General features: G+C 34.2%; 1 protein-coding gene across 4 annotated transcripts; it reads right to left on the reverse strand.

The window, feature by feature from the left end:
* Positions 1–346: 346 nt before the first annotated feature.
* Positions 347–5,761, reverse strand: AAE14 (acyl-activating enzyme 14). Of its 4 annotated transcripts, none has more exons than XM_089809930.1 (10): positions 5,502–5,760; positions 5,007–5,079; positions 4,670–4,829; positions 3,562–3,660; positions 3,383–3,480; positions 2,754–2,956; positions 2,129–2,259; positions 1,503–1,924; positions 977–1,200; positions 347–741 (listed from the first exon to the last, which is right to left on the reverse strand). In XM_089809930.1, exons 1-10 carry the CDS (start codon positions 5,696–5,698, stop codon positions 594–596), a joined length of 1,755 nt encoding a protein of 584 aa, XP_089666056.1. In that variant the 5' UTR covers positions 5,699–5,760; the 3' UTR covers positions 347–593. The 4 variants fall into 4 exon arrangements, with proteins under 4 accessions (XP_089666056.1, XP_089666055.1, XP_089666054.1 ...); XM_089809929.1 differs by having other exon boundaries at positions 2,129–2,262; positions 5,502–5,759; XM_089809928.1 differs by having other exon boundaries at positions 3,383–3,660; positions 5,502–5,761.
* Positions 5,762–9,543: the final 3,782 nt, after the last annotated feature.

The raw sequence follows: 9,543 nt of genomic DNA on the forward strand, positions 1-9,543 counted from the left end.
CCAAAGCCTTCATTCTTTTGTAATAGTAAACAAGTAGGATTTCAAAAATTTCACCATTTCTTAGTCTATCTAGAATTCATTGAAATAATACTAGCATCTAAGGTATTCAACTGACTTTCCTTTTATTTTTAGCATTTCCATTGAGTTTCATGATTTTTTTTTGATGGAGAGTTCAGTTTCATGAGTTTTTAAGGCCAACTAATTTGAAAATTTTCATTATAGTCATTACTATTTTTTAATGGGAATTGTGCATTCTAGTTTGCATCCTATTCTTGTAAGAATATAGCTTGGATTCTAAAACCCCACACTGCCAATCTACCATGACATTGCTAAATTGTTTAAGTCATTCTGAAACCAACATATAGCTTCATTCAATGACCTCGCAATATTTCATCTTACAAAGATTTTAAGGGATTGAATTATAATCCTACCCTCCAATCTCCTGTTTTAATGCTATCCTCTGTTGTCAGTGTTACCTACTCCGAAATTCAAATAGACGACGTTGAGTAACTCTGTTTCTAATTCAGCATACTCTAGACGACTATAATGAATGGAAATTAGATGCAACTGAAACCGAAGAGCAATATTGTATTCTACAAGCTGCTTCTTGGTGCTGTCAATTCCGAACAGGGTTGAAGTCTCAAAATAATTTCTCTCTTCAGTGCATCTCTCTTCACTTTTCCTGTTGTGGTTCTTGGAAATGGGTCTTTCTGTGGGAAGAACATCCTTGGCGACTTAAACCTGTTTATACAAAGTACAAACCATTTCTTTCCATTTTTAAGGTGTGGGAAGAAAATCCAATAATAGATTCTTGAAAATGATCTGAAATATTAATCACAAAACATACACAATTGATTCCGGATACAATCTTGTCGATTGTGTCTCCATTAAAGATTTTCCAACATATAAGGATCTGCTATAAAGAATATAGCCACATAATCTACAATTTTTAAATAGGCTGATAGGAGAGGCGTACCCGGAAAGTCCTTGCTGTTTACAAAACAATTGTAGCAGCATTGGGGACAATTTTTTGTGCTCATTCATAGCTACATTGTTCAGCATTGCGAAATTCTGATGTTCCCAGTGCCAACCGTCCCTTAGCTGGATGCATGCAGTAACAATTTCAATAAACCTTGGATCTGGGATTCCGATAATGACAGCTGCCAAAATCCCTGGATGCTGTAATAGGATCTTCTCCACCTGTGATGGTAGAAAATTACTTACTGGCATATATGAAATAGATGAGTATCATCTTGACCATCAATGAAAATTATGCTCAGCAACTAAAGTTGAAGTGCTTTCGTTTGAAACTGCTTAAGTTTTTGTAGATGGGAGACTTTAAAAAGAACCAAAAAGTGCCAAAAGTAATTGAGCAGAGGTGAACATATCCAGACCAATAACAGAATAAACTGCCACAATAGAACACGATGATTTTATGGGTGCAATTTTACAACAGAGGATGTTATTATAAGTTGACACTGAGCTAGAAGAGAAACACTCACCTCGGAAGGATAAACATTTTCTCCACCACTTTTAATCATGTCTTTAGATCGGCCAAGAAGCCATAATCTGCCCTCTTCATCAATCCATCCAAGATCCCCTGTATTTAGCCATCCATTTTCACTCAATGCTGCTCTGGTTGAATCATTTTGGCCCCAATACTTCAGCATCACATGTGCGCCTCTTGTCATTATAGTCCCCACATTGTATAAGTTATTAGCTTCAAGACATTCATCACTATGTTCTATCTGTATTTCCACATGAGGAGCAGGCTTTCCTACACAAACTCCTATTCGGCAATCTTGAAAATTATTCTGATCGGCTGGATCCATGGAATAATCCTGTATTTTGGTAAAACTGCCTTGTCGAATGATTGGATCGTGGGCAAGAGTGAAAGTCATTGAAGAACAGGCCTCTGTCATACCTTTTTAAAAATAATAACAGACAAGAGTTTAGAAAAAGAAGTAGAATTAGGTCTCCTTAGGAAGTAATATGAAGTAGGTAAACGAATGCAACTACATGAAAGAAAATAACATGACATAAAGGTTAATAGAAATCATTAAATGGGAGAGTTTTCAATGATTCTGTCATCTCCCTTTCCTATTATTAAAGCAGACTGTAAACTAACCATAAGCCGAAAAGATCTGAGCTCTTGGAAAAATTTCAGTGACTTTCTTGATAAGTTGTGGTGACAGGCTTCCAGCTCCATTAAGTATCTTCTCAAGACTTGAAAAGTGTAGCGTTGATTCTCCTTTCTTTCTTCTATTGCAGAAGCATGAGGGATAGACAAATAGCAGTATCCAAATTAGATTTATTCCCACAAGTTCATTTTTAGCCTTTACAAACATTACAGTTATACAAAAGCAACAAACCTACAAAGCAATTTTTCAAGTACAAACATTATAGTGATATATGTGGTTAGTATTTGATTTTCCTGTTGACAATATAGCTAAGATTTCTGTTCCATGGAAAATCTTTGCTCGGCAAATGTTCCTTCTGCTCAATACTTAGGTTTGATTCTAACTTGTGTGCAGCCACATTTTCCAAAAGATTACCAGTGACTACATCTCTTCTTACTACGGCTTTACTACATATTGATAAAACCTCTAATTTCTACTAGGTTATGACAAACAAAAGAAACCATGTTTTGCCAAGAGAGTTTGAAGTTTGGAATGGTCTGAATAAAACATTTTAATTTTTATGTTTTTAGTAAGAGAATTCAGTTACGCAAGTAAAAGTAATTATTAGCGTACCTCGAATTGATGCAAAATGTAACTATATCAGCAAGCATAGTTGGTACAGTGATCATTGCTGATACAGAGTATCTTTGTATTGCAAATAGAGCAGAAGCTGCTTCAAACTTGGGTATAAAGATATGGCATCCTCCTGCCAGTACAATGGCCAATGCCGAAGAGATTCCACCAATGTGGCATAGTGGAGAAGTGTGAAGATAAACCTGTCAAATGTGATAAGAGGAAGAACAAATGAGAATTTTCCAGATTCTATAATTTGGAGCCATCCTGAAAATAATTCTTACATTATTCTCTGTAGTTGACAGCTTAAACATCACACATTAAGGCTTGATTCCTAGGCTAAAGTGTTAATAGTCAAAGTTGACTTACTTTTTCCAAGCTTAATGTTTCCTTAGTATGTGAAGTTTAAGGGTGGTTGTACTCTTCCTACTATTTTTTAAATTGACAAATTTCTGATTTGCTAAACTGGGACACGTGTTGTGAGAAACATAATAACTGCAGAGTGCAGAGCTCTAACATACAATTCATAAATTAATCATAAAATAATAGAAAACTACACAGTTAAATCCTGATAGCAATATCACAACACAAATCATAAGTTAAGCATAAATATTGGAGAGATTAATTACTTCATTATGATTGTAGCCTATAATGGCAATCTTTGCTTGTGACTGAACAATGAGTGCATCATGGTTGATTGCTACTCCCTTTGGGTTCGCTGTTGTACCTGCAAAATAAAAATAAAAATTACAGAGCATTAACATTCTAAGCACATGGAGGAAAGCATCTCTGAAAGAGTGTAGAACACCTGATGTAAAGCAGATGAGAGCTACTGAATCTGGTGCCCAGCGAAAGTCGAGGTCATGGAACCCTCCTCCATATACTCCAATAGACTCTGCACTAATCACTATCAAAACTCCAGTTGAGTTTAGCATTTCTATCCCAACAAAATCAATCAAAAGTTCAAAGAATTCCGCATGCATAAACTAGTAGCACTAACAAGTAGGGTCTATTTAGTCATCTACAGAATAAATTGATTAAAAAACTAGTAGCACTAACAAGATGTCTGAATTGAACTTTGTCTTTGCGTTGCTGAGATTCAGAGTTCAAACACATTCCTCTGCATTTAATGCTCTCTTTTTTGTGCTCTTGGATTGTAATCTCTTTTGAGTTTGAATAAGCTTTATCCCTCTTTTAATAAAAAATAAATGTTGAGTTGTTTTGCATGGAAAGCTGCATACTATAGCTCGGATTGGTAGAAGTGCTTGCAACACTATTTTGATGGACAATTAAAGCCCGCCAACGCTCAAATGGTACACAACTAAGTCACTCGTGTTGATATTGCATTTATGTTTAACATATGAGTAAGACAATCATTATGTTATTCCGCTCGAAAATTGTATGGTTACCGAAGTAACAACATCATGAAAGCAAAAGTAGGTCTCAACACCTCCATTATTTTTGGCTGCCTCTTGTTCATAGCGATCACATGCTAGATTTGTATTAATCTAGCTTTAATTTGGAGGAAATGCACTAGTTTTCTAAAATTTTGGGGGTAAGAACTTTTGATTGTACTTCAATTGGTGATGTTATGTATGAGGGATCTCATCCCTAACCTGAATACTTAGTAATAGCATTCTAATATGAATTTGAACGACAATTCTACAATTTAACTATCAGATTATTGACAAATATGCGCAGAAAAGATGCTCGATGGCAAAAAGTTTAAAACAGTAGATTACATTAAGTGTTACAATTCTACGAGCAAATATTTATAGGTTCTTGTGCGTTGGATTCCCTTTTCTTATTAGCAAGATATGGGAAAAAAACAAGCAGCAGAGTGGTTATACACAAGAAAAGTTGAAAATTTTGCAGTGCTTTAGCATGTAATGATGGCTTGTATTGGTGAAACTTACATTGTGCGTTCTGAGGATCTTGCTGTCCTCCAAGCAAGACCTGAAAGCGCAAGCTTGGAATTTTGTTAATAAACCGTTTTGACCATTCCAGGCAGAAGCTGTCCACAACCAGCATCACGGGAGATACTTGCCCAGCTGCCAAATAGGCCTCTTCAGGGCTCTACAAGTTGGAAAAAACTGCTCCAGTGAGTAAAAGTGCTAAAAACAGTTCTTAGCGATGAGAAAGAGAAAAAAACCATCTAATACTATAATTTGAAATTTCATGAACTTATAATTTTTGGGTAAGGTATACATCATTCAAAACCAGAGTATGCAAATTTTATGAAGAGTTGTTTACCCATCGGTAGTTCAGGGGGGCTACTATACATCCAGCACACATCACAGCCATCATCCACTCCAAATACAAATCACTGCAGCAATGCAATTTTTGTTGAGTGCTAGAGGAAAATTCTACAAGAATACAATTTGTGTAAAGCAATTAGGGGGATTTCTTTAACAATGCAATATTATATATATAGAAGTGAATTTCCCGTTTAGTAAGCCATTACATTACTATTACCACGTTCAGTGAATTGTTTTTGGCTTAGTATCCATTTACTGTCTTAGCAAATATTGTGCCATATGAACCAATTATTTCGTAGTTACCCTTTTATACTTTTAAAGCATAACATTGGAACTCATCCCGAGTCATAGTCCCTGCACTGTGCTCTAAACTATTGTGGTAGTTTTTATGGTTACAAAATTGCTCTTGAAACAAAACAGTAGGAACCAACTTTTGTTACTACAGAAGTGACGGCGAAAGAGAACAACTGAAAGACAAGATTTGAAAAACCTGTTAAGTGCGGCAATGGCTACAACATCTCCCTCTTTGAGACCCAACTGAAGCAATCCATTCGTAAGAGCTGCAATTCTGTTTAGGAAATGCATTCCAGTTTTCTGTGTAGGTCCACATATTGTTACAATCACTTCTGCACGTAGTTCTCCTATGGTTTTCAAAGAAAAACCCACATGGCTTCTGTCCTGAGACATTATGATAGATATGTAGAAATTGTGACGGAAAAATGACAGCCATGACTACATTACATATGTGATCCATATAACCCAAAACTCCGTGAATGTAATCTTATCCTCGTTTGTCATTGGACTTCACCCATCATCTCATCATTTGAATCGGTATTTGAAAAATCACTTTGGACCATAATGCTTTAAAGAGTACCAGTTTTAAACAAACAATAATTGTAATAGATTTTCTTTCCATATAAGAGGGAGTAAGAGGTTTCATTTGTTTTTGAGGTTTGATCATAAATACTTCTAGTAAATATTTAATTATATAGTTCTAATAGAAAAGAGTAGATTTTGGTCAGTTAAACTGTTGATTATTTATGTTTTAGGGATAAGTTGTAAAAGTATTCATTGTTAGAGAATATAATGTTTTAGTGGAGTGTTATTGATCTAGCATATTTTAAATTTTGATTGTATAACTTGTTATATGGGCTTGTATTTCTTATGGTTTTCTAGTTCAAGACAAATGCTAAGTCTTTTTGTCAATATTTAGCTATTTACAATTACTTTTAATTTCTTTATCTACTATTTGCTTGTTTGTTTGTTTAATTTAAGAATTGAAGTCACTAAATAAAATGTTTATTCAATTATGTTTTTCCTAAATTTAAAAATTATTTTTATTACCAATCATGTGGAACTTCAAATAAACAATGGTTAAGATCACACTATATATTCTTTCTACTTCTTGATCCTTAAGAGAAGTCGCCCTCTTAATATGTTTTCAACAATAAGTAGGGTTCAAAATTTTACAAAGTAAGCATGCAAATCTCTTACCCATCCAACAAGGTAGCATATTTTCTTGAATCTTTTAGATTGGGTCATTTCGAAGATATCTTTGACCCTTCAAAAAGTTAGTATTTCCTTGATTAATTATAGTTGGATTGTTCTAAAGGTATACTTAATACATGATATTGTACAAAATTTAAGTGGTGAAACAACTTCCTATATTAACCTTAAGGAGGGGTAATTTGTAGAAACTTTTGCAAATCAATATTACATTTAGAAGAACTTAATAGTAATAACACAAACAACATGCATACCACAACATAGTAATCCACATAGAGAAAAACACACTCCAAACACCCCCCAATATATTATTTAGAAATCAATAACAAATTTTAATATATTTGTAGAGAAATCTTCTCCTAGGAGTATCATCAACCAAAGATATTAAGGTAGATAAAAAGATAAAATACTCTTACACACATCCTCCATCTCATGCACCTAAATATAAGAGATACAATACAAGACATTGTCAAACGATATTACAAATCTATGGGCTGAAAACCACTTATTAAGAGGTGCTTTCCTTAGCTCCAACCAAAGTTGGCCTATGATGTTTCACCACAAAGACTACTCCTTTTTACAACTCATTTTGGGCGTTCAACATCTTTTAACATTTTCTATGTCAAGAGACCAAACTTCCAGACAAATGCTAAGTCTTTTCATCAATATTTAGTGTAGTGCCCACCCTAGTGACTTAATTTATTATGTTCTAGATTTATATTTCACTCTAGAGATAGGAGATGTGTTATTTTACATGAGATGAAAGAGATACATTTTTTTGACATATTTTATGTATTTTGCATATGGATATTATGATTTCCAACCTTGCTAACCCACATAGTACTTACATTCTTATATGAGATATCATGACGTTATGTAGATGAATATGTATGCTTGTTGGTGATGTAGGTGTGTGAAGGAACAAGTACAAAAGCCTATATGATATTTTATTGGTCTGGAGATGAGACCACGATCCACATAGATACCTAGATCCTCGAACCCCTAATAGGAGAGCTAGTCACCCTAGTTGCGATCTCAGGGTAATTTTTATATTTGATTTGTTGGTTTGAAAATGCTTCAATTTTATTTGTACATCTAAATATACACATATACCTGAGTATGTATGGGTACACACATTTATTCTAGAGTAAATTGTATACATATCTAAATATGTTTAATTTGTGAGTGAGTGGTAGTGTTGGTTGTCAATCCGTGCAAAAATAATAGACCACAATTGGACTTTTAGAACAAAATAAATTAAGAAGTAAAAGACATCAAGAGATTCAAACCTTGAACTTATTGCTCCAAACAAGCTCACCTTAGACCAACTCACCTACATGCCTCTTTAAGAGCCCTTCATACAAAAGAATCTTGCTAGATTAGAACCCATAACCTTGGAGGAAAGATCACACTTTCCAACCAACACATGTTTAATTTGTGAGTGAGTGGTAGTGTTGGTTGTCAATCCTTGCAAAAATGATAAAGCATAATTGGACTCTTAGAACAAAATAAATTAAGAAGTAAAAGACATCAAGAAATTCAAAACTTGAACTTATTGCCCCAAACAAGCTCACCTTAGACCAACTCACCTACATGCCTCTTTAAGAGCCCTTCATACAAAAGAATCTTGCTAGATTAGAACCCATAACATTGGAGGAAAGATCACACCTTCCAACCAACACACCACGTGATGCCTTTGTGACTTATTTTCCTAAGATTCTTTGATAAAGAGTAAACTAGAAGGTGTATTTAATGAATTTCATAAAATACAAGGAAATGAGGGTTTTTAATGAGTCAAACCTTAGAAGGTATGTCAGTTGCAATAGACACAACCATTCACAACGAAAATAATTTCTCCTATATATTAGGGTGTTCCTAGAAAAAGAAGACATAAGAAAAATAAAATGCCAAAACTATAGTAAAATATATTGGAAACCTACACAGAGACCTTGGAGACTAGGAAAGAAAGGAAAAACCAGACCAATAGGAAGGATTTGGAAGAACAATATGGACCACTTCAACCTTACTCAAGAGAAACAAGTAGGCCTCATCCTCTCCTTATTACTTTTCATAAATTTATATAAATACAATATGTTGAAAAAATAATGGATGTATATAATTGTTTTCTTTTATCCCTGAAATACTTTTGAATCTTTGATTATGAATTTGATGCTTTTGAGTTGGATGCTTTGGTTGATTTATCTTCATAGTTTTGTTTTCAATTTACACATGGAATGTTGATGCTAGGAGTTTAATCCTTGGAAGAGAAATGAAAGAGGGGTTTCTAGCCTGGGAAGACATTGGAAATTCCTCTCTGGGTAGGCCTATACCGAGAATTCAATTCATATCATCAATTGCATTTTTTTGAAGTCTCCAAAATGGATGTGTAGGTATATCACACCCATGCATAGTTGTATAGTACAAATGCACAACTTTGCAAACGTCTAGTCTTCTTTCTTTCTGTCAAATTCCTATAATGAGTGTGCAGCTCTGTAATACCCATGCATTGATAAAAAATATGCACAATTCTTCTTGTTATATGCACAACCCTACATTACACATACACAACTATCCTATGTATACATGTGCAACATTGCTCGTTTCATAATGAATGCACTATTTTATAGAATATGTGCGCCTTATTGCTTGATGAATGTGCAGTTTAGTATAAACACAATGGAATGGTTTAGGTGTGTAGGTATAGACAAAAATTTCATAGTTTTTCTTATTTGTGATTGTTTAATATTGGATTGTCTTCATGTGTTATCCTCATTCACAATTGATGTTGACTTAAAACCAAGGGCACAATATTCTTGTTGTCGTATTATTGTATTGATTATAAGGCTTGTTGTGTTTAGTTTTGAGTAGGATAGAACTCTAGGTAAGTGACTCACCATAGAAGCTAGGGATTGGAAGTGGCAGCCAAGGAATCCTATGTTTGAAGATTAGATCCCTACATAGGTTGGCTTCATTGTGAGTTATTTAACAAGTGGCAACTTAATAATAATAATTAATTTGGGATGGGC

Source organism: Cupressus sempervirens, chromosome 11 (genome assembly GCF_028749045.1).
Source record: "Cupressus sempervirens isolate cs-2001-9-10 chromosome 11, ASM2874904v1, whole genome shotgun sequence".
NCBI lineage: Eukaryota > Viridiplantae > Streptophyta > Pinopsida > Cupressales > Cupressaceae > Cupressus > Cupressus sempervirens.

Bases quoted from the DNA above. Each gene is read 5' to 3' on its own strand.
- AAE14 (XM_089809927.1), bottom strand. From the start codon at position 5,698: ATGTCTCAGGACAGAAGCCATGTGGGTTTTTCTTTGAAAACCATAGGA. The intron at 1,201-1,502 runs GTGAGTGTTTCT...CTACCATCACAG, and splicing joins AAAATGTTTATCCTTCCGAG to GTGGAGAAGATCCTATTACA. The intron at 742-976 runs GTACGCCTCTCC...TTGTATAAACAG, and splicing joins AAACAGCAAGGACTTTCCGG to GTTTAAGTCGCCAAGGATGT.